The 26,196-nt window shown below is 36.9% G+C and overlaps 3 protein-coding genes across 7 annotated transcripts; all 3 read left to right on the forward strand.

Moving 5' to 3' along the window:
* Nucleotides 1–3,127: 3,127 nt before the first annotated feature.
* Nucleotides 3,128–6,448, forward strand: LOC113320267 (mitochondrial inner membrane protein OXA1-like). Its single transcript, XM_026568193.1, has 10 exons — nucleotides 3,128–3,259; nucleotides 3,653–4,239; nucleotides 4,334–4,424; nucleotides 4,646–4,693; nucleotides 4,819–4,877; nucleotides 5,135–5,210; nucleotides 5,342–5,473; nucleotides 5,576–5,683; nucleotides 5,800–5,854; nucleotides 5,946–6,448. Exons 2-10 carry the CDS (start codon nucleotides 3,653–3,655, stop codon nucleotides 6,140–6,142), a joined length of 1,353 nt encoding a protein of 450 aa, XP_026423978.1. The 5' UTR covers nucleotides 3,128–3,259; the 3' UTR covers nucleotides 6,143–6,448.
* Nucleotides 6,449–11,222: 4,774 nt separating this feature from the next.
* On the forward strand, nucleotides 11,223–17,856 carry LOC113322392 (amino acid permease 4-like). Of its 5 annotated transcripts, XM_026570471.1 has the most exons (12): nucleotides 11,223–11,437; nucleotides 11,541–11,606; nucleotides 11,741–12,051; nucleotides 12,376–13,754; nucleotides 13,868–15,514; nucleotides 15,621–15,839; nucleotides 15,954–16,187; nucleotides 16,291–16,384; nucleotides 16,532–16,746; nucleotides 16,834–16,967; nucleotides 17,057–17,284; nucleotides 17,376–17,856. In XM_026570471.1, the coding sequence occupies exons 6-12, from the start codon at nucleotides 15,761–15,763 to the stop codon at nucleotides 17,778–17,780; spliced, it is 1,389 nt and encodes a 462-aa protein (XP_026426256.1). In that variant the 5' UTR covers nucleotides 11,223–11,437; nucleotides 11,541–11,606; nucleotides 11,741–12,051; nucleotides 12,376–13,754; nucleotides 13,868–15,514; nucleotides 15,621–15,760; the 3' UTR covers nucleotides 17,781–17,856. The 5 variants fall into 5 exon arrangements, with proteins under 5 accessions (XP_026426256.1, XP_026426251.1, XP_026426254.1 ...); XM_026570466.1 differs by lacking the exons at nucleotides 15,621–15,839; nucleotides 15,954–16,187; nucleotides 16,291–16,384; ... (2 more) ...; nucleotides 17,057–17,284; nucleotides 17,376–17,856 and having other exon boundaries at nucleotides 12,376–14,255; XM_026570469.1 differs by lacking the exons at nucleotides 15,621–15,839; nucleotides 15,954–16,187; nucleotides 16,291–16,384; ... (2 more) ...; nucleotides 17,057–17,284; nucleotides 17,376–17,856 and having other exon boundaries at nucleotides 11,761–12,051; nucleotides 12,376–14,255.
* A 3,416-nt stretch (nucleotides 17,857–21,272) lies between these two features.
* Nucleotides 21,273–23,960, forward strand: LOC113320818 (pentatricopeptide repeat-containing protein At3g49170, chloroplastic). The gene has a single exon (XM_026568710.1). It carries the CDS (start codon nucleotides 21,273–21,275, stop codon nucleotides 23,856–23,858), a length of 2,586 nt encoding a protein of 861 aa, XP_026424495.1. The 3' UTR covers nucleotides 23,859–23,960.
* Nucleotides 23,961–26,196: the final 2,236 nt, after the last annotated feature.

The raw sequence follows: 26,196 nt of genomic DNA on the forward strand, positions 1-26,196 counted from the left end.
CAGGGGCAAACTAGTATGCAAGCATCAAAAGAAGTTCTTCATCACAAACAAGGAACAACAGTAGCAGAGAATTTACAAATCAACACAGCGTAAAACAGTGGAAACAAAGAAAAGAAAAACTTACCGGCAAAAACAACAGCATAAGAAACAAACAGGGGAAGCGGGCGTGATTAATTCTAAGGTGGAGAGAATTTAAGATCACAGTTTCAATGAAGACTGACAGAGAATTTAAGATCACAGGTTCAATGAAGACTGACAGAGAATTTAATATCACAGGTTCAATGAAGACTGACAGAGAATTTAAGGTCACAGGTTCAATGAAGACAGACAGAGAATTTAAGGGGTGAAAAACAAAGAATGAAAACTGAGAGAATGTTTAGGAAGAATGAAATTAATTTTCTTTCTCTCCTTAATATACCCGAAAGAAAGAGAAGGAAATTAATGGAGGAATGGGAAACGTGCCCGTTACATAAGCAGTTAATGCACGAATAAAAGACGTGCCCAAGTATCTAGGAGAAGTTATTAGGAGTGAGAAGAATATGCGACGATAGTTTTTCTTCAAGGCACCCATTAGACATTCAAGCTCGAAGAAAAGGGGCAAATTGTGTACACATATATCTCACTATCAGACACGTGTATATAAAAAGATACGTGGAAAGCATGCAGGCCAAAACATCAAAACATGATGCGCTACGAAACACCAAATAAACCCCGAGGAGTTACTTTATCTCATCCCCAAAAGAGAAACTAAGATCAACGGTGGAGAGAAAGTTAGCTGACACGGACGTGACAGGGGCAGAAGACACTTGTCTGACACGAGCAGACCCCTCAACTACCCACATTAAACACTCTGAGCAGTGTACGTGTCGATCAACCTGTGGAACGAGCGAGGATGCCTCTGCGGGATCAAGGGGCAAACACAGACCTCTGCGTGATAGACGCAAGGACACAAGAAGATAAGGTTACAACGGTCTTCAGAGATGGGTCCCACATTCTAACCTTATAAATACCCCGTCTCCACCAAGAGGAAGGGGGGTCGGAAAAATCAGGAAGGGAAGGAGAGAGAGAGAGATTGCAAGTGTAAGTTAATCATTTAGAAGAGAGAAACATGTAAACCCAAAAGTCACTCGACTATTCGTGTAACTGTGAAGAATATAGTAAAACAACAAACCCCGTGGACGTAGGCCTTAGTGCTGAACCACGTAAACCTTGGTCTTGTTTACATTTCAGCACTTTATATTTATTTAGCCCCATGGATCTTTACTTATACGTTTTGCTTTCTTTGCTTGTACTTATATCCCGTGCGCAAACGCCTCGCATGGAGTTGTTAGATGAGGCTATGATAAACCCGAAGGTTTTGAGCCAATGAATCAACACTAGGATATCATCATCACAAATCTCTTTAGATGATGATGATTGATTGTGAGCATTCGGATCCCTTCGTGGTTTGTGTGTTCACACTGTATGTTCAACTCTCTTACATATCTTTCTATTTCTAACGATACACAACTAAACACTAGGATTTGAAATTATTTTTTCATTTTGAACTTGAAGTTAGCTTCCTTTAGATAGAATTTGATACGATTTAGGTCAAATTATGATGAAAATAGCTGATTAAGGGTTTTGGATTTAGCTAAATTAGGGGTTTTGGATTTCTGATTTTAATTCAGAAACCCCTTTGTATGTTTTTATTATACTTATGATAAAAATCATTTCTTTATATATGGATTAGTTTTAATTTTAATTCGATTAAGGGTAGGTTAGTCATTTCTACATTTTAAGATACCCTTTACAAGTATAGGGTAGACAATCCTATCACAAAGTAACCCCCCTCAGTTTTTGAGTAGTCGCCCCCAAAAAAATGGTTCCTAATAATTAACCTGGCGAGATTGGGGTATACCCAGATTAATTGGGGTATAGCCAAATCTAAATGGACCTAGTGCTCTTGTTAAGGGGTGGTCAAAATTGGTGATTTTACTTTAATATCCTTGAACTAATTAACTGAAAATTAAACCCTAAAATTGAAAAACTCTTAATCTTCCCCAATCTCTCCTCTCTAATCTCTCTGCTCTTCCCCTTCATCTTCTGCCATTTCTTCCATCAACCGAAAATCTTCAACATTGATTTTCCAACATTGGCCGGCGAAAAGAAGACTCTAAGTGATGTCTAAACTTAAACCCATCATTGTGTTGTGTGATTTGGTTGTTATATAATTGTTATATTAGGTTAGAAATAAAAAAATATGATTTTTGTGTCTTCGGCCGACAAGGTCGTGACATGCATATCTTGCCGACTTTTCATAATAGCCATGGCGATTGTAATTTTTTTGTCAACAGCTGGCAGGGTATATTTTGAAGACCTTGCCGACCAATACAGCCGGCAAGGTCGTGACATGCATATCTTGCCGACATTTCATAATAGCCATGGCGACTGTAAATTTTTTCAATAGCCGGCAAGGTATTTCTTGAAGACCTTGCCGACTAATAAACAACCGGCAGGGTATTTTTTGAAAAACCTTGCCGACTAATACATTTTTCTCAACAGCCGGCGGGGTATTTTCAACAGCCAGCAGGGTATTTTTTGAAGACCTTGCCGACTTTTTTTCTACCGTCTCCTGTATGTCAAAAAATAAAGTCGGCAAAGTCTTCATCGTCGACCTTGCCGACATTTCATACTTTCAGAACTGAAAGTGTTGATTTCTGATCTAATTTTGAGTATGATTTCATACAGCATCTTTGCAATCCCCTCTTTAGAAGTGTTAAGGTAGGGTGCTTTCATTTCCGTTCCAAAAGATTTTCTCAAAACACATTTTTTTTCATCAAAAACCTTCCTAAATAAGTTCAATCAAAAACAAAATTTCATACTCAATTTCATAATTTGAGAAGTTTTAATCTACTTAATTAATTAACCTGATCAGATTAATGTTAATTAAACAAGAGTATATTAGCCATTTAGAAAATACAAGGTTAAGAGGTGGCTTGGTTTTACTTCATAATAACCAGATTTTGTCTTATTGGCTATACCCCAATTAATCTGGGTATACCCCAATCTCGCCTGGATAATTAACTGGCATTGCAAATTTGCAATAAACTGGGTTGCAATAAAATTAGGGCCCATAAACTTGCCTTCCCACTTGAGCTCTGTTCACTTAACCCCTAGGCCCTAGAGAAGGAAGAAGCCATTAACGACCACTGTTATTCTCTCTCCATCCTCTCTCTACAGAGGAAGAAGAAGAACAAGAGGAAGGAATTCGCAAAAGGTAATAATCCCAAAACCCCCGTCTCTCGCTTTCAGATCTCTCCATTAGCTTATATCTTGTATGTTCAACTCTGTTTCTTACACAAACTTTCAATTCCAGATACACAAACTAACAAGGATTTGAAATTCTTTGATATATGTTCTTGGGTTTTTCATTTTGAACCTGAAATTAGCTTCCTTTAACTTGAATTCGACATGGTTTAGGTCAAATTATGATGAAAATTAGCTGATTAGGGGTTTTTGGATTTAGCTAAATTAGGGGTTTTGGATTTGTGATTTTAATTGAGGAACCCCATTGTTTGTTTGTATCATACTTGTGATAAAAATCATTCCTTTTGAGACCCTTCCCTTGTTGAATCATGATTATTTATGATGTTTTATGTGTTCATTATAGATGGCGTATAGGCGCAGTCTCACATCTAGAGTTAGTCTATTAAGGGATGGTTTCCACCCGTCCTTTAGCTACATTGCAAATGGTAGTGATGATAGGAAACATGAACAACATCCAGTTGCTGATAAGTGTAGGCCGGGGGACGATAAGTTCTTGAGCCGAGGATACCACAGCGGCAACCTTAACAATGGGTCTGCCGGGTTTGGCTCTTTATTTCAAGAGAGAAGATCGTTGTTGTCATTTGGTTCTTATGCATCAATTGGATCCTCATTCCATAGATTTACATCCTCCTCGAGTGGTGGACGTGAAGGTGTGAATACTTTAGGAGGTGCAAGTGCATTTGGAGAAGGATCAGACAAGTTCGAATATGTAAAAGATGTTGCTGAAGTTCTCTCAGACGAAACTATGGAAGTTGTAACATCCGCAGCTCCTGTTGCGATTGAAGTTGTAACATCGGTAGCTCCTGTTGTTAGTGAAGTGTCTATTGCAGCTGCCGAATCATTTCCTCCTGTGGCAGCCTTGCAGTATTTGATTGATGGCTTTCATAATTTATTGCCAATGGGTGCGCCTCTGCCAGACCATCCTAATTGGTAAAAGCACTTTTTGTTATTTGTGAGATAGTCTCCCAATGCATACCAGTGTTTGCTTTCTAAATTTTGTTTCATGGGTTATTCTTTCTTGCAGGTGGCTTGCAATAGTTTTATCTACTCTCTTGATTCGAACTGCCACGGTTCCTCTTCTGATAGAGCAACTTAAATCCACCTCAAAACTTACTGTAAGCTGGCCTTGTTGCTTGTCGCTCCTTGTACTCTTAGATATCTTGTGTGCGCATTGAGAACGTACTGTGCTTTCTTAGTTGTCTTCAGGTTATATGTTAGTCAAATTGATGACTACATGGAACTTTAAGATTTCAATCACTGACTAAGCGATACTTTTCTCATTTCCTTTTGAGCTTTGTTACTTAATTGTCACTGAATCTATGTTTGTATGACGCAGTTGCTGAGACCACGCTTGGAGGAGATTAAAGAGCAGATGAGTGATTCAGTATGTAACTCCGTACTTTAAACATTTTGTCAACAGAAATAACATACCTATATAAGACTATCAAAAATTACTGCATTGATCTTACCTTTGGTATATGATTTATCAATTACTTTTTCCTTTTCCAGGCAGAAGAACCTATATCAATGGCTGAGGGTCAACAACGTTTGAAAGCGTTATTCAATGAGTAAGCAAGTCTGAACTTTTGCATCCCCTTATTTGAAGGAGGATGACTTGAAGTTAACATTTCATTTCAAGAGGATGATCTTCTTGCTAACCTTGTTGTTAGTCATCCTCGCAAAAACGCCAATTAACACCTTGATTTTTAAGCTGTTTAGGCATCTATATCTTACATTTTAGTTAGGAATCATAGAAATCCTGTGCCGTTTCTTCTGCATCTTTCATGCTTACCTTTGTTTCTTTTGATGGTGACTGATTTTCAAGGTACGGAGTCACTCCTTTTACACCATTAAAGGGAATACTTATTCAAGGTCCTATTTTCATCAGTTTTTACCTGGCTGTAAGATATCCATGTCTCTCTTTCATCCACTTGGTTGTTCGTTTCTATTTCTGTAGATTCTTCTACGTCATGGTTTACTATTTTCATGTTAACATATTTTTACTCGTCCCTTGTTGCAACTTCTCTTGCAGATTACAAACATGGTGGAGAAAATCCCATCTTTTAAAGAAGGCGGAGCTTTCTGGTTTACTGATCTCACAACTCCAGATCCTTTGTACATTTTACCTATTCTGACAGCACTGACTTTCTTGATATCTGTGGAGGTAAGTTTATTATAGTCACTGGTACACTTGATTATACTTCTGTAAGGTAGAGCGTGTTTACTTTGTTAAAGGCAACTAAATTTTTTTTTGCGTTTCAATTAGTTTAACATGCAAGACGGTATGCAAGGAAATCCCGCTGCACAAACTATGAAAAAAGTCTCTAGAGGTTTTGCTGCTTTTATGGTTCCATTGACAGCTAGCTTCCCAAAGGTATGATATTTTTGTTTTTTCTTTTTACCTAGGAAAGAATAATTTGTGTTGGAGTCTGAAAAATTTAGTGGAGGACCGCGACAAAGTTTAAAGTTTCTTAAAATTCTTCTTTGCAGGCAATATTTTGTTATTGGATTACCTCCAATGTGTTCACGCTTATTTACGGTGTAGGTGAGTCGTAGGACCCCATCTCAATCTTGCAATCTGTTAATATTTTCTCTAATTTCAGGTGGCATTCTTATCATTTTTTTTATTGTTTCAGTAATTAAACTCCCCGCAGTAAGAAAGCTTTTCAACATCCCAACTATAGATATGCCACCACCTACCACTGGACCACAACCTGCATTTTCGTTGTTCGGATCATCCAAGCCATCTTCAAAGGTCAGTGAGAAGCTAAGGATCCTAGAAGAGCAAGTAAAGAATAAAGACTCCAAAACAAAAAGTGAACCGAACGAATAAAACAAGAAACGAGGTCGGGAAAGAAAAGTACTGGCTTAGAGATATTGCCTCAGTTATTTTGGTCAGTAGAGTAGAATCATCTAACTTGTATACACATGATAGACGGGAATCGGATTTTATGTACGTACCTCAGAGAATAATTTAGGGCGAAATTGTAACTTTCTGAACATCTCGCCGAAACAATTCTGTTTTCCAAATTATACTGCAAATGAAGTTTGAGGATGGAATACATGTTTTCCAATTTTGTTGTTGTGCTGTAAATTGACAGTTGCCAGCAAAAGAAAGATCTGTGTTTTCTTTCAGTAATTCTATCTCCTTGGTACTTGTTTTACCTGTAATTGAAGAAATACTCGTGAACTGCCTACCCATCCCCATGTGAGCAGAGAACAGAAAGAGACAAGCACTAGTTGATCTGTTATTGCTTTTGTATGGCTGTTGTTTGTTGACTTCAAGGCTGAGAGTCTGAGACAGACAGAGACATGCATAAAAAATATTTTGCAATATTGTTGATAGAAATGGCATATATTTCCTTGTTTTGAGCTTGATAGTGGGAGAGACCACATTTCCACAACCGCTTCCTGACTACTTTAGCCTAGATAGAGACCCATACTCGTTCTTCACTAATTAGTCCAACCTAACCATGTCATAATGAACCAATTCAAATGGCTGTTGCATCATCAGGATTTGATGACAGAATGAGATAGCTTATATGTATATCTGAAGAACAAAGTTTTCAAGAATACACCAAACATTGCTCAGCGAAGAAAATGGCAGTCCATAACTCTCTTGAAATAGCTAATAAGGATGATTTCTGCGAGGATGATGGACGTCCCAGAAGAACTGGTAATTTGTCACTCATTTTTATTGAACTTTTGATAGAATGTACATTACCTTTTGCAAGTTGATTCAGTACTAATCTTTTTTCGTCTTTGGGGAAATTAAACTCTTATAATCATCAGGAAACATATGGACCTGTAATGCCCATATAATAACTGGTGTTATAAGATCTGGAGTTCTTTCTCTGGCGTGGAGCACTGCACAATTGGGATGGATTGCAGGACCCATTTCTATGGTTTGTTTCGCAATTGTCACCTATATTTCTGCTTCCCTTCTCTCAGATTGTTACAGGTGCCCGGTTACTTGAACGCGAAACTACACATATGTGGATGCTGTAAATACCATTCTAGGTACTCATTTTGTTAAACAAACAAGTCAAAACTAGACATTAATTCTTATCTTACTCCTTTGTAATTTGGTTCATCGGGTTTACGTATTAGTTCAGGTCAAAATGTTGTGCGGTTTTCTTCTATACACAGGCATGTATGGAACAGGTGTTGCTTATGTACTAACTGCTTCAAATTCATCGGACATTCCAAATAGAACCTTAATTTTTCTCAACAATTCAATTTATTCCATAATTAGCTGTTTATACCACGGCGGAAGGACGATTGAAGAAAAACAGCGCGTAAATACGTATTGCTCTCCAACCTTATTTCCTTATTTAATTACCAATTTTAATTTGATTCATAACCAAAGAAATTGACTACAATGCAGACCTACCTCAAGGTCCAAAGTCTTCCTGGTGGTCTAAAATTTGTCAACTACCAAAACCTTTGTGCCACTAACCCAAACGTGACATCATTTTTGTTAGGTTCTCATATGTTTACAGGTGGACGCAAAAATGGATCATTCTTCAAATTTTCAGCATTGTTTGTTTTTTCAATTGTCGTAATTGGTTGTTTCCAAGGAATTATAAGTGCAAAACTAGAGTAAGCTAATTGTTCTCATGTCATGTGGAACAAGATATAAAAGATTCATTGTGTTGGAACCTTGTAACAATAAACAACACATTAAATGTGTCAAATATATGTAAAAATACTAAATGAAAACAACTCTATCACAAACAATTAGACGAGTGAAAAATTACAGGTTCAACAAGTTGGCCATAACACATTAGTTCGTGGTATATTCATGAATGTGAAATGCTAAACCCCAATGTGCAAAGGTGTGTCCAGGATAAGACTGTCGGACATAACTCGTGCTAGCACAATGCAAGCTACCCACTCTTAAACTTAGTAAGAGGGGTTGGAAGTAAATGAACACGTAGTGCGCAAAACAAAGTAAGAAAATGTGACAAAGAAGATGGGATAGTAGAGCTTCTGGACCCGAGTTCTTATTTGTTGGAGAACGATAAGTCTAGGATATCAAATTTCTTGTAAACTAATTTTAGGTTTCTTGTAAAACAAACAAAGATGATAGATTTGAAAAATGTATTTTCCCATAATTAAAACACTTAAAGAAAATATTTTTAGAATTTTCTCCGAAAGAAACTTGCAAAAATAATTTCTGAGTAAAGAAATGACTTAGTACATGGTATATGCGCATATGACATATGTTGGGAAATATATTGTTTGTCGGCTTACTCGTTCAATAATAGTATTAATGGAGACCATTATTCTCTAGTATACTCAATGTGGGATTAAAGAGTTTCCTTCACTTAAAAAAAAGAGAGTGAGAATCTATAGAAACTTTGGGTCCTAATAAGATCAAACCACACCCAGCCCAAAAAACATTTACTAAAAACTCATTTTCTCCAATAGATTATATAAGAAAAAAAAGGATAATGATTGAGCTTTACTTGTGTATAACCTACGAGGAGGAGGTTTTTCTTTTTCTTTTTGCTCAGGAGCTTCCCTTTTCTTTCGACTTTTTTTTCTCAATAATCGCTTTTAACAAACAAGGCTATTCATGTGAGGAGTTGCTCTGAGTGGTGGTATATATATAGTAGCCTTACACTCATCCATGAATTTCCTCAACATCTAATCTAGTTTTCTTAAATCTTTTGTTTCATTGTCACAAAAATAGAGGACAACATTGTAACACAACAAACATTTGTTATCGTCTCTCTTTGTTAGGGAAAATGGCTCAAACCAGCTACAGTCTTCCAATGCTATATTAAATTGGTAACCTAAGGGGAAACATCGTCTTGCGTATACTACAATATCGTGAAATGTTTACTTGGAACTACTTCTATGTTACAAAAATCCATCATAATTCCATGAGTTTGACATGGTTAGCATCGTCATGGCCAACAGATTGTATCAGTGAGAACAATTCAAACGTCTCGTTTTCCAAGTCAAAAGCTACTACATTCATAGATTGTCCATGAATATTATACCATATATGATGATTTATCCACTGACGAGCTCTACCTACAAAAACACCCCATGATGGTGAATAACTCATGTTCCACATGATTTAGAAATGCCCGTTTTACAAATGCCAATTTTAATTATACTATTTTTTTTCCACACATCAGCACCCATTTTTACAAATGCCCATTTTTAATCATTACAAGACTGTAATATACCTGACCTTTAAAGATAGTTATTTGAACTAATGAACCTGATCAACATATCCGTGATTGTAAAAAGAAGTTATGACTCTTGTTTACACAACATTCATATGTAAAATCAAACCAAATTTATGATCATGGTAGATTATATCATTCTAAAATTGTTAATTACATCATATATGCAAGTATATGTATCAGTTGAATATAAAAGGAAATTCTTGTTTAACAATCAATGTGCGACTATAATATGTTACGCTATATGATATTCGTCATCATACTGAACATCATAGGGAGTTTTATTTTTCCCGTGTTAGAAGTTGAACATTAAATACTAAAAATCAACGTATTGGTTAACTCGGACCAGTTTTTCAATAATATTGATACAAGTTTGACAATCACTGAATAAATATATTAAAACTATTTATTTTTATATAAATCATATAATTTATGAGACAAACTAAAAAGTTAGTTAGCTCATACAATTTATATTTTAAAAAATAAAAATACAATAAAAGATAAACCTAACTAAGAAATATTAGGGTTTAGTTATTATATATGTTACTACGATATAAAGGAAATAGATCACAATTATTTTCTCAACCATCAGGGCGTGCTGATGACGTGTTAGGAATAAATATTGAGACATAAAATACAGAAGAATACAAAGATTACAACCTTTATTAGGTTAAAAGCTAATGATTTGTTACAAACATTGGAAACCCTAAAATTAGACACAATGGAATCTTAGTCTACAAACTTAAATTTATAACAAAGAGTTTTTGTTTAACAAGTTTGATTATCAACTTTAAAACGTTAATGCACATTGTAACTTTTAAGGTTCGTAAGAAGCGTACTCCTGCATTGTGCTTTTTAACATAATGTAGCACGATTTTCTCACCATGATATAGAAGAGGAAGTCGAAGAAGCTTAAGGTGCATAAGAAGCTTACTTCTACTACTCAAATAATCAGTTCAAGTTCCTCCTTTTTCAATTCTCCATCTCGATCTATTTCGGATCATTATATGCCCCGGACTGGGATTGATCTACCCTGCTGCAATTTGAATCTAGAGAACATGGCTCGCGTTTCGCTTCAATACCATGTTACTATAATTTCTTGCTATATAGGTCCAAGGGTGTTTGATCCTACATGTATCACATGCCATCTAGTTACGATCCTTGAATAGTTTGATATAATTTCATGCTTTACAAAAAAAAAGAAAAAAGTTAGTACCTAAATTCAGGTTTACTGATCGGGATAATTGAAGTTTAGTACTAGGGTTTTGACCAACACTAGGCTTTGGTCTAACATTTGTCCAACGTTAGGCCTTGGTACCTGGACTGGACGTTGACTTTTTTAATTTTAGGTACATAAATTATGTTGGTCTAACATTTGTTCAAGGCCTAACGTTGAACAAATGTTAGATCAAAGTCTAGTGTTTTTCCAAACCTGAGTACTAAACTCCAATCATCCCTCACTGATTTGTTACGGTACAAATAGTATTACAGCTCGTACAAAATTTATCCGCAGTCAGAATAATCAGGATCAAAGATGAGAGGGGAACTGGAAATTGTGTTTTGACAGTAGGCATAATCAATCTCTTCGAGTAGACAACCAGGGGCAATTGCCCCAAGGAGGTCATTATCCTAAGTGGGTCCCACAAAAGAACCTAACATGAGACGCTTTTGAAACAATCTCACACTTTTCAGTTCAGAGTTTACTCTCTTCTTAAACTAGCTTCCCGGTATCTTCAGTTGATCCGGTTTCATCAGAATCTCTACCGGATTAACCAAAAACATTCATCTGAGTACGAGAGAGGAAACGAATCGATTTCTGCACCAAGCAGATCTAAGATGATGTTTCTAAATTCGTTTCAGCCAAAAATCATTCTAGATGATGATGATGATCATTGGGGTTCTTTCTTAAGCAATCACTGTCCCAGGTAATCTCATATTCCTATTCCAACTCTAATTTCAGTTTTAAATTGTTTTAGAGGTTTAGGGTTTACTCAAATCGTGATTCCTTTTTTTATTTTTTGCAATTAGGGTACGTCTCTCAAATCACAACCAAGTAATTTTGGGGAAATTTCCTTACTTAGAGCTGGTTTCCAGGTAATCTTGTATTCCATGTTGAGCTGCTACTATTTGTTTGAACATCAATTTGTGTTTTTGCATTCATTCATCCATTAAGTAATCTAGGAAGCTGAAATCAAGCTGTACATTCTTATAATTTGTGTTTTTGCTAGCTCCGTCATTAATTATTAAGTTATGACAACGAAGCTACCACCCATCCGATTTTCCTGGATGCGTGATGGAACCACCAGCACCACTCTGACACTGGCAGAGATGAGGAATATGTCACTGAAAAGAAGAGATTGTGGAGGTGATACAACAAATACACCGGCAGCTGTGATGGAGATGACAGAGAAGAAAAGAGCATGTATGAGAAAAGATTGTGAAGGTGATACGTCAACAGCAATGGAGACATCTAGAAGGAAAGATTGTGAAGCTGATACGTCAACAACAATGGAGACATCTAGAAGAAAAGATTGTGGAGGTGATACAGCAAATACGTCGACAACAGTGATGGAGAGACTGTTGGTTAAATTTCAATATAGAAGTCACTAACAAGCTGGTTAGGACAAGATTAGGAAATTAATGTAATCCTAAGAGAATTAGAAGTCATCTAGTTCTAAGAAAAGGAAAGACACGTAATAAGGTAATAGGACTAGGAAAAGGAATTCATAGTTCTATATATATATGATCACCAAAGTTGTGGTTGATTATAAGAGCAAGATTAGAGTTTGTGTTTAGTTTTGAGAGATTTTCTGAACATCAATGAAGAGAGTTGTCTTTATATAAGCTAAGTTTCATCTTGCAGTTACCATTAGAGACCACCCATCCAATTTTCCTGGCTTCGTGATAGAAACAACACCACCACTCTGACACTGGCGGAGATGAGGAATATGTCACTGAAAAGAAAAGATTGTGGAGGTGATACGTCGACAGCAATGGAGACGTGTAGAAGAAAAGATTGTGGAGGTGATCCTACAACAGATACGAAGACGTCGAAAGTGATGGAGATGAAGAAGAAAAGAGCATATAGAAGAAAGAAGTACCTTCCTCATGATTTAATTATGCAACAAATATTAACCAAGCTTCCAGTCCCGGCGCTGCTAAAGTCTGTTCTGGTATCCAAACTCTGGTATAACTCAATTCATATTGATCGTAAACGCTTTACTCATTCTCACTTCCTTCAGTCAAAGAAGCATCCTCGTGTTATCTTTAGTCTTTTAGATGTCAGGGATGGGGATACTGAAAACACGGGCGAGGCTGTTTATGGGTGTCACTTTTTCAAATTTACTAATGGATTATACGGTACGGAAAATCCTCTTAAATTTGACATGTTTCGAGTTTATCACACTCATAGCGGTATATCAGAGCTGGTTGGTTACTGTAATGGTCTACCTTGTATGGCGATTGTGGGTGACTACTCAACTGGTTACCTAGTTTCTGACCCAAACAGAAAAGACTATCTCTATATCTTTTATCCAGCCGGCGTCGGGAAACACATCTCCGAGTCCCGCATCATCTGTCACGGATTCGGGTTCGATCCCTCAGCAAACGAGTACAAGGTTGTAAGTGTCTTTTGTACTCCTCAAAAGGAGCTTAACTTCGTGGTGTTTACATTGGGAACTAAATCATGGAGAGATGTCACTGCAACAACCATGCCTATATCAGGGGATGGCGGTCGTTCTATTACAAAGATAAGAGCTCCCACTGGTAGTGACAAATCAGCCATCTTCTGCACTAGTAGTAGCAGCAACAGTGGATGTTTGGTCTGGAAGGTAATAGTAACTTTGGAAGGATCAGATGATAGTTATGCTCCTAATAGTAATGAGAAGGAGATGTTAATGTCGTTCAATCTCCATGATGAGAAATTTCAGTTCATTCAACTACCAGCTAAAAGTACAACAGACGAGCATCAGAAGCACTTGCTTGTTGATTATCCTCATCTTGTTGAGTTCAAGGGATTTCCCTGTATTGCACGGATCGAAAAACTATCAGGAAATGGTAATGATTATCCTCATCGTTGCCGTGATGATCATAAAGACAGTAGTAGTTGCTGCTGTTGTTGTAAAGTTCATTTGTACATGTTGAAGGATAAAGTCGAGCAAGCCTGGGTTAAGGAGGAGAGTTTTGATGTTCGCGTAAATTCGTCAAGTAAGCTGGCACCAGATCCATGCTGTTTTTGCTTAGGTAGTACCACTACACCTCCTACTCGCATCTTCGGTTTCTCAGATCAGATTTTACTTTACTGGTTCAACGGGAAATATCTTCAAGTTTACAACTTGTGTTCTGAAAAATTTCAGCTGGTACTGACTACTGATCGTGAAGAGCGTGATATTTTTCGAGCTAAGATGAAAGAACCGCGGTCCGATGGTGATGATGATATTTATTGCTCAAATATGGATTATCAGCTGCACTGTCATGAGGAGAATTTCCTTTCCCTGGAAACTTTCATACCAGATGGAGTGACAGGAATTGATGCTTCTGAGTTCTTCAAGTTAGATTTGGAGAAATTTGACAGTCCATGTTCGGCATATGCGGTTATCTACAGAGGTTCAGCGGTGTTTTATCCTTTTTAGTTAGTACATACTAACTTGTTTTTGTAATTGTCATTTGTTCACTAGATTAATTTAGTAGTTAACTTGTAGAGTTGCTGGCATACTTTGTTGAAGGACAAAGTCAGGCAAGTTTGGGTTGAGGACAATGAGGAGGATGGTTTATGTTCTTAAGAATAAATCTACAGTGTCTTGGTATCTTATTACAATTTCCAGGGGTTTTCAGTTGCCGCCAGCCGGAGGTGATACAATTATTATTGCTTAAGATGCACGATAAAGAGACAGTAGTTGATCTTGAGAGTTTAACCTTACTAATTGATCTTTTAGTGAGATTGGGTTTTGAATTGCTTCAAGTTTTGCCTACTTTTGTTTTTTCTCCGGTCATACTCCGACTTGTTTTTCGTCTTGTGTGACTTGTTTTGGGGTTTTTGATATAGAATGTACAGTTGCTTTTGCAAATTGATGGAGTACTTATTTATATTTCGTCTTCGGGGAAACAAAACTCTTCAAGAACCATATGGACATGTAGTGCTCGTATATTGAGTTGTAGGATCCGGAGATCTTCCTCTGGCATGTAGCAGTGCACAATTTCAGCTTTGAGAACCGGCTGACAGTAAGGGGCATCTGAACTTCTGGTCGCCGGGGAGTCGTGAGTGGGCCCACCGGTGGGTCCCGCTGAAGGTTGAAAACAGGAAGCTTAGTCAGCAAAAAGAAAGCCCCGCTTTGGAAGTTGCAAGCCTTTTTTCAAGAACAAAACGGACACATTGACTCTCTTCGTTAAACTAGATTTTTCATCAGAAGTACTACCAGATCAATCAAAAATGTTCATCTGATTAAAATAGGATCTATCTTATTTTTTAAGACTAATGAATAACATTATGCAAACTCAGTGTGAGGAGTCATAGAAATTGATTTTGAGCTCCAAACAGATCTAAGAAAGTTATGATTCTAATTCGTTTCATCCAATGATGATGATTCGAATACACATTGTATGGGGAACTCAAAGTTTTTGTAGTTCCACGCTACTACTAGGTGAGTTATTGAACCCAATCTGATTTTAACAACTTATCTTTTTGGTGTTTTGAATGTGTTGTTGTTCTAATCCTAATCCTAATCCCAATTCATTAATTTCAGTAATTTAAAAATTTTCATCAGCTAAGCCATTCTTAGTGAGAAGCTGTTAGGACTTTTATTATGTGGTCTCAAATTTTACTTCAAGGACTTTTCTTGGTTTTGTGGACTTTTCTTGGTCGATTTTATGGACTTTTCTTGTTAGGACTTTTATTTTGTGGTCTTGTTTGGTTGGTAAAGATTGAGGTCGAAACCTGTTCATCTAATCAAGAAAAGAAATTGGGTTTGATGTCTATGCAAAGAACATTTCGCTAACACTTGCAGGTGAGATTCTTTTTTTTTTTTTTTTAAATTTTTGTTTTGTTTTGGTTGGTGACAAGTTTTCAGTTAGATAGTTGGGGTCTTTGTTTGAATGGCCTTCACATTTCAGGAAGCACCGGCTTAGTAAGAGTGAAGACGACATCTCAATTACAGTGCTTTAAGTATTTGTTTCTCAATAAGTTCAGTATCTGTCATTCCTGGCCTGTAACTGGGTTTATATATTGAACGCACCAGCAAAGAACATTGCCCATGGCAGTCTATAGCTCTCTTGAAATAGCTAATAAGGACGATTCCTGCGAGGAGGACGACGGGCGTCCCAAACGAACTGGTAATATGGTGACCCCATTATGTATATGACTTGTTTTGATGGAATGTAAACCAATTTTCGCAACTCCATTGGGTTCTGATATTTTTCATCTTACTTCAATCTTGTAATCTTCAGGAACCATATGGACATGTAACGCTCATATAATAACCGGTGTTATTGGATCTGGTATACTTTCACTAGCATGGAGCACTGCACAGCTAGGATGGGTTGCAGGGCCAATTTCTATGGTTTCTTTTGCAATTGTCACTTATGTTTCTGCTTCCCTTCTCTCGGACTGTTACAGGTCCCCTGATCCTGTAACTGGAATTCGAAACTACACTTACGTGGATGCCGTTAACGCCATTCTAGGTACGTATTCCATCTGCTAACCAAACAACTCGTACATACATATCTAAGTACATCTTTCTGTTCACCCGAAGTGTAATTTGATTCATTGGTGTTATAAGAGTAGGTCAAAAGCGTAGCTGGTTGTGTGGTTACCTTCAATATCTGAGCATGTTTGGTGGGTGTGTTGCATACGTGATCACTGCCTCTATCAGTATTGGGTATGTAATTTGAACTTGATTATATGTTTCTGAATGAACTGATAATCAATGCTATATCGTATTTAACTCAAACAAGACTAAACTTGATTATGTTCGCCATGTCACTGTTGCTAATCTTGTTAATATTCTTATATGTCTTTAATGCAGAGCAATTCATAGATCGAATTGCTATCACAAACAAGGACATGAGGCTCCATGTGTATTTGGAGATACATTTTATATGCTTCTTTTTGGAGCAATTCAAGTTGTGTTTTCCCAGATACCCAATTTCCATCACATGGAATGGCTCTCCATAGTGGCCGCTATCATGTCGTTCACCTACGCCACAATTGGATTTTCTCTCGGCTTTTTCAGAGTAATCGGTATTTTTTTGTTCGTCTTTTTCTATAAATCAAATAGACAGTTTGTATGTCCTTTTGTCAATTATGGGCCTTCAAATTTTTTTCCAGAGAATGGAAGTATTATGGGGAGCTTAGGAGGAGGGCCCCAAGCCACTACAGCTCAGAAATTTTGGAAGATCTGCCAAGCAGTCGGGGACATTGCTTTTGCTTACCCATACACGGGAATCCTTCTTGAGATACAGGTGATTGCTTGATATCTCAGCATAAACCATCGCTAGTTTATACGGATTAATAAATTTCATTATGAACAAAATTTACTTGCAAAATGAAGGATACACTGCCATCACCGCCTGCGGAAAATAAAACGATGAAGGAGGCATCTAAGATGGCAATCTCTATCACCACTTTCTTTTATCTCTTCTGTGGATGCTTTGGGTACGCAGCTTTTGGGAACCAAACTCCAGGAAACCTTTTGACAGGGTTTGGGTTCTATGAGCCTTACTGGCTTATTGACTTGGCTAATGTTTGCATAATTGTTCATCTTGTTGGCGGATACCAGGTACTAATATAGTCTCCATGATTTCAAGTTTCCATGTCTAAATGGATCAAGTGATCGCTGATATTATCATCCTTGTTTTTAACATTCGTAGGTGTTCAGTCAGCCCGTCTTTGCATTTATAGAAGGATGGCTAGAAGAGAAGTTTCCTGACAGTGAATTCATCAACAAATCCTACAATGTCAGGGTCCCTTTCTTCTCAACTCCTCTCCACCTGAACCTTCTCAGGCTGCGCTCTCGAACTCTATATGTAGTTTCAACAACAGTAATTGCAATGACTTTTCCATACTTCAACCAAGTTCTGGGAGTATTAGGTACCATTTCCTTTTGGCCCTTGACTATATATTTCCCAGTTCAGATGTACTTTGTGCAGCTCAAGGTCGAGGCGTGGACACGAAAATGGATCATTCTTCAAATTTTCAGCATTGTTTGTTTTTTCATTAGTACAATTGCCTTAATCGGTTGTTTTCAAGGTATTATAAGTGCAAAACTAGAGTAAGTTAACAGCTCTCATATCTGATAAAACAAGATGTAAAAATTCATTGTATAAGAAAAGAAAAAATAAGGATACCAATCGAGGATAACTTGTGAGTATTCCTTTTCTTGTTTTCTCGAGAGCTTTTCTTTTCTTTCCACCTCTTTTTCTCCATAATCGCTTTCAACCTTTGTCCTAAGTGTTCCGAGTTCATCGACATGATTGTGTTTTGAGAAGTAGAATTCTGCTTCATCATCACCTGGCCTCCAGCGTGAAACCAATCTTGATCTTGGGTTTAGGTAGCAAAGTTAGCCATGTTTTGCGTACTTCTCTGCACTGCAATTGTGAATCTACAGGCAAGAAGACACAAATGTTTTGTGTGATTTCTAATGGTAAATTCTCCATTGAGTCTCTTTGAAATAATTTCTTCTCCTTTTCTTCCAAATTCTTGCCGGACTCACTTACTCCCTTTGTTTCAAAAAGACCATCTCTATTTCATTTTCGTCTGTTTCAAAATTGTGTACAGCTTCTGTTTATAAGCGTATTTTTTCAATGAACTATCTATTATAGCCTTTAATTTTTTATATTCATAAATGCATATTAATGGGACCTAATCTAAAATATTAAGAAAATTTGTACAATTAAGGAAACAAATATATCCTTCATTCATTTTAAAAGACAATATTCTTGGCTCCACGAATTAAATTCCCTAAAAAATTTATACCTCATAAATTCGATATCTTTTAGTTTTCCTTTTTTATTTCCTATTTACAATCCTCTTAATAATTTTAGGCAATTTTTAATACTTGCATTTTTATTAACATGAAATAGGTAAATAGTTAAGGGTAATAAAATAAAGTATCATGTTCTCCTTAATATATTGACAAAGTCAAAACGGTCTGTCTTTTAGAAACTGAGGGAATATTTATTATACAGAGAGAGACGTGTGAACCGGGAAAGGAAATTTTGATTTTCAGCAGGTTTATGGATTAAGTGACAAAATGCCCCAAAATCGACCCCAACGTTGTGAAAATGTCGCAGACGTTAGGAAAAAAGATTAAAATATCCAGTTTTTTGTCTCATAAGAGCTAAGTAATTTCTTTCTCATCTAATAGCATCATAAGAAACTTTTATACTGTATGTTATTGGTTAGGTATCCATGCATGAAGTTGATTATGCTGTTACGGATTCATTGAATACTAAAGGCATAAATCATTCTCTGTGCGTGTTTTTATCCTACTTTTTAGTCCGATTTTCCAACAGTTTCTCTTGCTACAAGTCCTCCTCTTATATTTAATATTAGCCAACGATTTATAACTTTATTTCTTTGATCGTAGGTATAAAAACTAAAATTATCTCAAATTTATCAAAACTCAATATTCAAACCAAATCAATTTATTCCATATTTAGATGACTGGTACTACTATGAAAGAATGAGAAAAATGACTCGATGCAGGTGCCTTTCACACATCATTCTTTCACCAAGTTGCATGAAACTCTAGACTTTGACCACTAACTAACTAAATTCATAAGAGAAGACTTTTTCTTTTGTATCCTCGGTTCATTAGGTAGGTTATATACCACTTCAACGTACATGACACAAAGAGCCGTCACAACCCAAATACAATGATGAAATTATCATGGCAGGGTATCTACTACAGAGCTAATAACTGTGTCGATTATCTACCCAAAATCCATATTGAAGTTTAAATTTACCTCATTGCATCTTGGATATTTCGCGTAACCCAATATAAGCCAAACATCCAAAATTTATCTCCCAAATTTGGCATAGTTACCAAAATCTTGGTGAGTCACTAACCCAAATATGACATTAATATGTGATCCAAATATGTGTTGCAATATCTTGTGATGCCTGATCTTCCTTGAGATTTCTATGTAATCAAGAGCATCTTCAATGCAAAGGGTCAAGGTCATCCTACATGGAGGTCTTATTAACACAATCTTGTGTATGGGTCATTACTAAATGACAAAAAAATTAAAATGTAATACTTTTTACCATAAGTTGATCTCCAACCCCCAAGGTATTATCTAACAAAATTTAGTTGAATTTAGAGACAAAATAATGATGTGGCTTTAAGACCCAAGGTCATAGAAAAAGTCTTATGTAGACTTTCTTCGTTACGCCCACTTAGCCATGTCATCTGTCTCCATGATCTTGACCCTTGTGTTGGAGATGAAAATTTGGTGCAAAAAGTGTTAAATCCTAGGTGTCATTCATTTTTAAGACCTTTACCCTTATACAGGAGATGCTCTAATGATTTGAAACTTGTTTTCGTGACCATGAATCTGGAATGCATTCCAAATATGCCTCTTGGATCAAAATTAATTTGTTTGTGGCTATAAATCCCCATTGTATCCGAAACGTGCTTCATGATTCAAAGTTTATCCCTTAACCAAAAATTTATCTCTTGCGACCAAAAATTTGTCCCTTGTTACCCAAAATTTACCTTGGTATTCCATTTCTAACAAGGTCCAATATTACTGGGTACTTTAGTTTTTTTTTTGGATGTTTCACAGACTAGTCATATTCCCCTAATTGGTTCTACAAAATGGTCATACCATTAATTAGAGTTTACAAAATGATTTTTTTCCATTCGATTTAACACTAATTGGTTCTACAAAATGGTCATACCTTTAATTACAGTTTAGGAAATGATATTTTTCCATCTGATTTCACAATTTATAAGAAAACGGTGTTATCTTTTCTCAAAATATTCTCCCTCATTTAACTCAGGTGGTTGAGGTGTTGTTGATAAAGTGGCGGTATCGGTGCAAGCTTTGCTAACCCCCAGTAGGGAAACGGTGAACCTTTTGAGCGAGTGCAATGTGACGATATCTTGAATCGGGATGGAGTTTGCTAGACACTGGAGGGGAAGTGGTGAACCATAAAGGGTGAATGCCGTGTAACGATGTTGAATCCAATATTTATGGAGGATTAGGTAATTGCTACATTAAAGTTAATTGTAAATAATAAAATAATTGTCCACTTCATGTACAGGTATTCATTTTGAAACGGACTCTGCTCACGTGCTTTATTAAAACCCAACGAAAACTCGTCGGTGTATTTCAAAAATAATTGCAGAAATTAAATAAAAAATGAAACAAATTTCTTTTTGCGCTAATCGACACAATTATATTGAAGAAAACCAAGCGACAGATGGTCTAACACACAATGCAGCAGATGATAACCAAGCGGAAAACTACTCAACCACAGTATGGAACCAGGTAATCCCGCATTTTCTTAACTAGATTCTTTTAAGTGATTTTATGTGAATCACATCCGGACGTGTAATAACAATTTCGTTCTTTTATATTATACATGCTTAAAAAACAAAAATGATCATTTTGGAAGGATTTTTTGGAAACAGTTTGTTATTAGGATTCTTTTCTGAACCTGATTGGCCCTTCTTCTTTGGCGGGCCTAAACCCTTAAACCTGGTGTTAGGGCATATAAATGGATGGAACTCTTATTTTTCATAGCCGTTAGTAGCAGAAATGATAAGTCCATGTCTCTGCCTTCCCTCCAAAATTTCACCACCACCAATCAAATTCTCCTCCTCCCCTTCCCGCCGTAGAACCTCACCACAACCACGCCCTTACACTCTGAAACACCCAAACTTCGAATCCCTTAAACACGAAATAATTCGTCAATTAGATGTCGGGCATCTAAACCATGCATTTTCAACTCTCGATCTTATGACCCAACAGGGAATACAACCAGACTTAATCACATACTCTGTTTTACTCAAATCTTGTATTCGATCTCGCGATTTCAATCGCGGGAAGAAAATACATTCTTTAATGGTGGAATCAGAAATTGATTTCGACAATGTTGTTTTGAATTCACTCATCAGTTTATACTCAAAATGTGGTGATATCAAAACAGCGAAATCGTTGTTCGAAGGAATGGGGAGGAAGAGAGATTTAGTTTCATGGAGTGCTATGATTTCTTGTTTTGCTCATAATGGTTTTGAATATGAAGCTGTGGATACATTTTATGAAATGCTTGAAAATGGGGAGTATTATCCGAATGAGTTTTGCTTCTCCGGGGTGATTCGTGCGTGTTCGAAACCTGGGTTTGGTTGGATTGGGGAGGTGATTCATGGGTTTGTGTTGAAAACTGGATATTTTGATGCTGATTTATGTGTGGGGTGTGCTTTGATTGATATGTATGTGAAGAGCGAAGCGGATTTAGTTTCTGCGAGGAGAGTGTTTGATGAAATGCCTCTGAGAAATGTTGTTGCTTGGACTCAAATGATTACTAGATATACACAATGTGGGTTTGGTAGAGAAGCAGTTGGGTTGTTTGTTGATATGATATCGAGTGAATTTGATCCTGATATGTTTACGCTTAGTAATATTATTTCTGCTTCAGCTGAATTAGGGTGTGTTCAGTTGGGACAACAGTTGCATTCTAGAGCGATACGAGGTGGATTGGTGATGGATGTTTGTGTTGGATGTAGCCTTGTTGATATGTATGCGAAATGTTCAAAAGATGGTTCTATGGATGACTCGAGAAAGGTTTTTGATAGAATGGGGTACCATAATGTCATGTCCTGGACAGCGGTAATTACTGGATATGTGCTATCTGGTGGGAATGATTTTGAAGCGCTTAAGCTTTTTTGTGATATGATTCAAGGACAAGTTAAACCGAATCATTTTACGTTTTCTAGCGTTCTTAAAGCTTGTGCAAATCTCGCGGACTTGAATACGGGGAAACAGGTTTACTCTCAAGTAGTTAAATTAGGTCTTGCATCGGTTAATTGTGTGGGTAACTCAGTTATCAGTATGTATTCTAAATCCGGTTCCATGGAAGAAGCGCGAAAGGCTTTTGATATTCTGTTTGAGAAGAATCTTGTTTCTTATAACACACTCATTGATGGGTACGCAAAGACGTTTGATGCAGATGAAGCTTTCCGCCTTGTAAATCAAATTGAGGATACCGGGATTGGCCTCAGTTCTTTCACATTTGCAAGTTTGCTTAGTGGAGCTGCAAGTATTGGATCTATTGCCAAGGGTGAGAAAATCCATGGTCAATTGCTAAAAGCAGGATTTAGTTCAGAACAGTGCATTAATAACGCTTTGATCTCAATGTATTCTCGGTGTGGAAACATCGAATCTGCCTCCAAAGTTTTCAGCAAGATGGACGATAAAAATGTAATTTCCTGGACTGCAATGATCACAGGGTTTGCAAAACATGGATTTGCAAAGAAAGCTCTGGAAACATTTCATGATATGATTCTATCAGGTATAAGACCAAATGAAGTCACATATGTTGCAGTTTTGTCTGCTTGTAGTCATGTTGGTTTAGTTGCAGAAGGATGGGAACACTTCAAATCGATGGCAAGAGAACACGGAATTGTTCCAAGAATGGAGCATTATGCCTGCATGGTTGATCTTCTTGGCCGGTCAGGTCTTCTCGAAGAAGCTCTAGATTTCATCCACAAAATGCCATTTCAGGCAGATTCGCTGGTCTGGCGGACTTTGCTGGGGGCTTCAAGAATTCGTGAAAATATGGAGATTGGCAAGTTGGCGGCTATGCAAATTTTAAAGCTGGAGCCAAATGATCCAGCGGCATACATTTTGCTCTCTAACTTATATGCTTCAACAGGAAAATGGGATCATGTTATGGAAATCCGGAAGAACATGAAAGAAAAGAATCTGACTAAAGAAGCAGGTTGTAGTTGGATAGAGACTGAAAATAATGTACACAGATTCTATGTGGGAGACACTTCACACCCACGAGCCGAGGAGATTTATGCAGAGTTGGATGCTTTATGTTGCAAGATAAAGAAGTTAGGGTATGTTCCAAACACAGATTTTGTTCTGCACGACGTAGAGGAGGAACAAAAAGAGCAGTACCTGTTTCAACACAGTGAGAAAATAGCCTTAGCTTTTGGTCTCATAAGCACTTCTAAATCAAAGCCTATTCGGATTTTTAAGAACCTAAGAGTCTGTGGGGATTGTCATACGGCCATGAAATTTGCATCGGTCGCTTCTGACAGAGAAATTGTAGTGAGGGACTCGAATAGGTTTCACCATATCAAGGATGGTAAATGTTCTTGCAATGACTACTGGTGATCTTTATCAAAACACTGGTCAAAAAAAGTGGTTCTTGAATTTAAAGAAGACAAGCTTCATCTGTAAATTTATTTCAAATTTGTTTACAGCATTTTACAAATACGTACGTGCATTATTTTGTGAAGTAGAATTTGTTCAATTTCATCAGAAAAAAAAAATCAATAAAACACACAGGAACATCCATTCAATTGAAGCACAAGCAGGAGCAGGATGCTGTGATTTCACCATGAATTTTTCCAAACTGGATGTTTTTCTGGGCTTAGGAATCTAGGTCGTAAAGGCCCAACTGGACATCCTTGTCAGGTGAGCCCGTGAAGTCGATCTGGCGTTTCAACCGTTCAGCTCAGGTGTGTATCCAAGGAAGTGCATGCATGATGTAAGTTAAAAAACGCCATGCTGAACAGTTGATGACTGGAAGAATCACTTGACACTTTCAATGTCCTAACAGATTGACCGTCTTTCTTAAGAGAAGTTCCATGGTTCTGGATTAGTGTTCGAGAATCAATTGGTAAAAGTGTTGGTACTTCGATATTCTAAATTCGGAAAATGGGTTATTTGTCCAAATGTTTTTAAAACATGGTTCTAATGGGAGTAAAAATTAATATGGGTGAAATGGATACAAAAAAAAAGTAAGAATGAAACTGGATTCATCCTGACTTAAACTTAAAAAAGAGCGAGGATGAAACTGGATGCATCCTGATGTAAATTAAAAATAAGAAAATGTATTTAAAAATGGGTAGGATGAAACTGTTTACATCCTGGCTATTTTTACATTCTCGTCCATTTAAACGGTATCAAATTTTATATGTCTTTTTCACCCAGGAATTGTTGATTTTGGTCTTTTTAACCAATTTTGTGTTCTAAATTTTATAGCTAATCTCTTCACAAATATAGGATCAAGAAGAAGATAATTCTTATTATGATAATCTTATCTATTCTGGTTACACAACTCATGAATTTATAGAGCACAATATTATGATAAAGCAAAGATCCTATATATTAGGAAACAATATATTATCCTTAAATAAGGATATATATTAACACTCCCCCTCAAGTTGGTGCATAGATATCACACATGCCCAACTTGTCCAGAAAACTCAAGTATTTTTTGCATGACACTCCATGTGTGAGAATATCTGCAAGTTGTTCTTCAGACCGAACTGGTGGCAGCTCAATAATGTCGTTGTCCAGCTTCTCTTTGATGAAGAACCTGTCAACCTCCACATGTTTAGTACGATCATGTTGAACAGGATTATGAGCAATATCACACGCAACTTTGTTATTACAATACAGAGTAATAGGATCCTTGAGAGGAACCCCTAAATCCTTAAGGAGAAGCCTCAACCACAAAGTTTCACAAATGCCATCTGACATACCTCTGAATTCAGCCTCTGCGCTTTATCGTGTAACAATATTTTGTTTCTTACTTCTCCAAGTAACTAAGTTACCTCCCACAAAGGTAAAGTAGCCTGCAGTAGAGCGTCTGCTATCTATTTCTCCTGCATAGTCAGAATCTGTATATGCCACAACCTTTCTATAATCTTCATTTTTAGAGAATAAAATTCCTTTTCCAGGAGCAGACTTCAAATACCTCAAAATACGTAAAACTGCATCCAAGTGTTGTTCACCTGGATTGTGCATGAATTGACTAACAACACTGAGTGCATAAGCAAGATCTGGCCTTGTGTGAGATAGATACATCAATCTCCCCACAAGTCTTTCATATCTCCTTTTATCAGCAGGAACTTGATCAGGGTCAATATACAGATTTACCTTTTCTTCTAAAGGTGTATGGATTGGCTGACATGTTGACATGCCCACTTCTTTTAGCAGATCAAGAACATATTTCCTTTGTGATAAGAAAATTCCTTCACTGGATCGAGAAACTTCAATCCCAAGGAAGTATTTCAATGAACCAAGATCTTTCATTTGAAATTCCTTTGATAAGTATCTTTGCAAAGATTTTCTCTCCTCTGGATCATTTCCTGTCACCACCATATCATCTACATATATGATAAGAGCAGTAATTTTATCCTTCCTTTTCTTTATGAACAAAGTATGATCAGAATTACTTTGACGATATCCAAAGTTCCTCATAGATTTGGTGAATCTGCCAAACCAGGCCCTTGGAGATTGTTTTAGTCCATACAATGACTTGTTTAGCTTACATACCTTCTTACCATGAGATCCTGGAACTGAAATACCAGGTGGGAGCTCCATGTAAACTTCTTCAGTTAATTCACCATGAAATAAGGCATTCTTTACATCAAATTGTTGCAAAGGCCAATCCAAGTTTGCAGCAAGCGATAACAATACTCGTACTGTGTTGATTTTCGCT

This window comes from Papaver somniferum, chromosome 11 (genome assembly GCF_003573695.1).
Source record: "Papaver somniferum cultivar HN1 chromosome 11, ASM357369v1, whole genome shotgun sequence".
Taxonomy (NCBI): Eukaryota; Viridiplantae; Streptophyta; class Magnoliopsida; order Ranunculales; family Papaveraceae; genus Papaver; species Papaver somniferum.

Bases quoted from the DNA above. Each gene is read 5' to 3' on its own strand.
- LOC113322392 (XM_026570466.1), top strand. From the start codon at position 12,452: ATGAGGAATATGTCACTGAAAAGAAAAGATTGTGGAGGTGATACGTCG.
- LOC113320267 (XM_026568193.1), top strand. From the start codon at position 3,653: ATGGCGTATAGGCGCAGTCTCACATCTAGAGTTAGTCTATTAAGGGAT. The intron at 4,878-5,134 runs GTAAGCAAGTCT...CTGATTTTCAAG, and splicing joins TTGAAAGCGTTATTCAATGA to GTACGGAGTCACTCCTTTTA. The intron at 5,684-5,799 runs GTATGATATTTT...TCTTCTTTGCAG, and splicing joins TGACAGCTAGCTTCCCAAAG to GCAATATTTTGTTATTGGAT.
- LOC113320818 (XM_026568710.1), top strand. From the start codon at position 21,273: ATGATAAGTCCATGTCTCTGCCTTCCCTCCAAAATTTCACCACCACCA.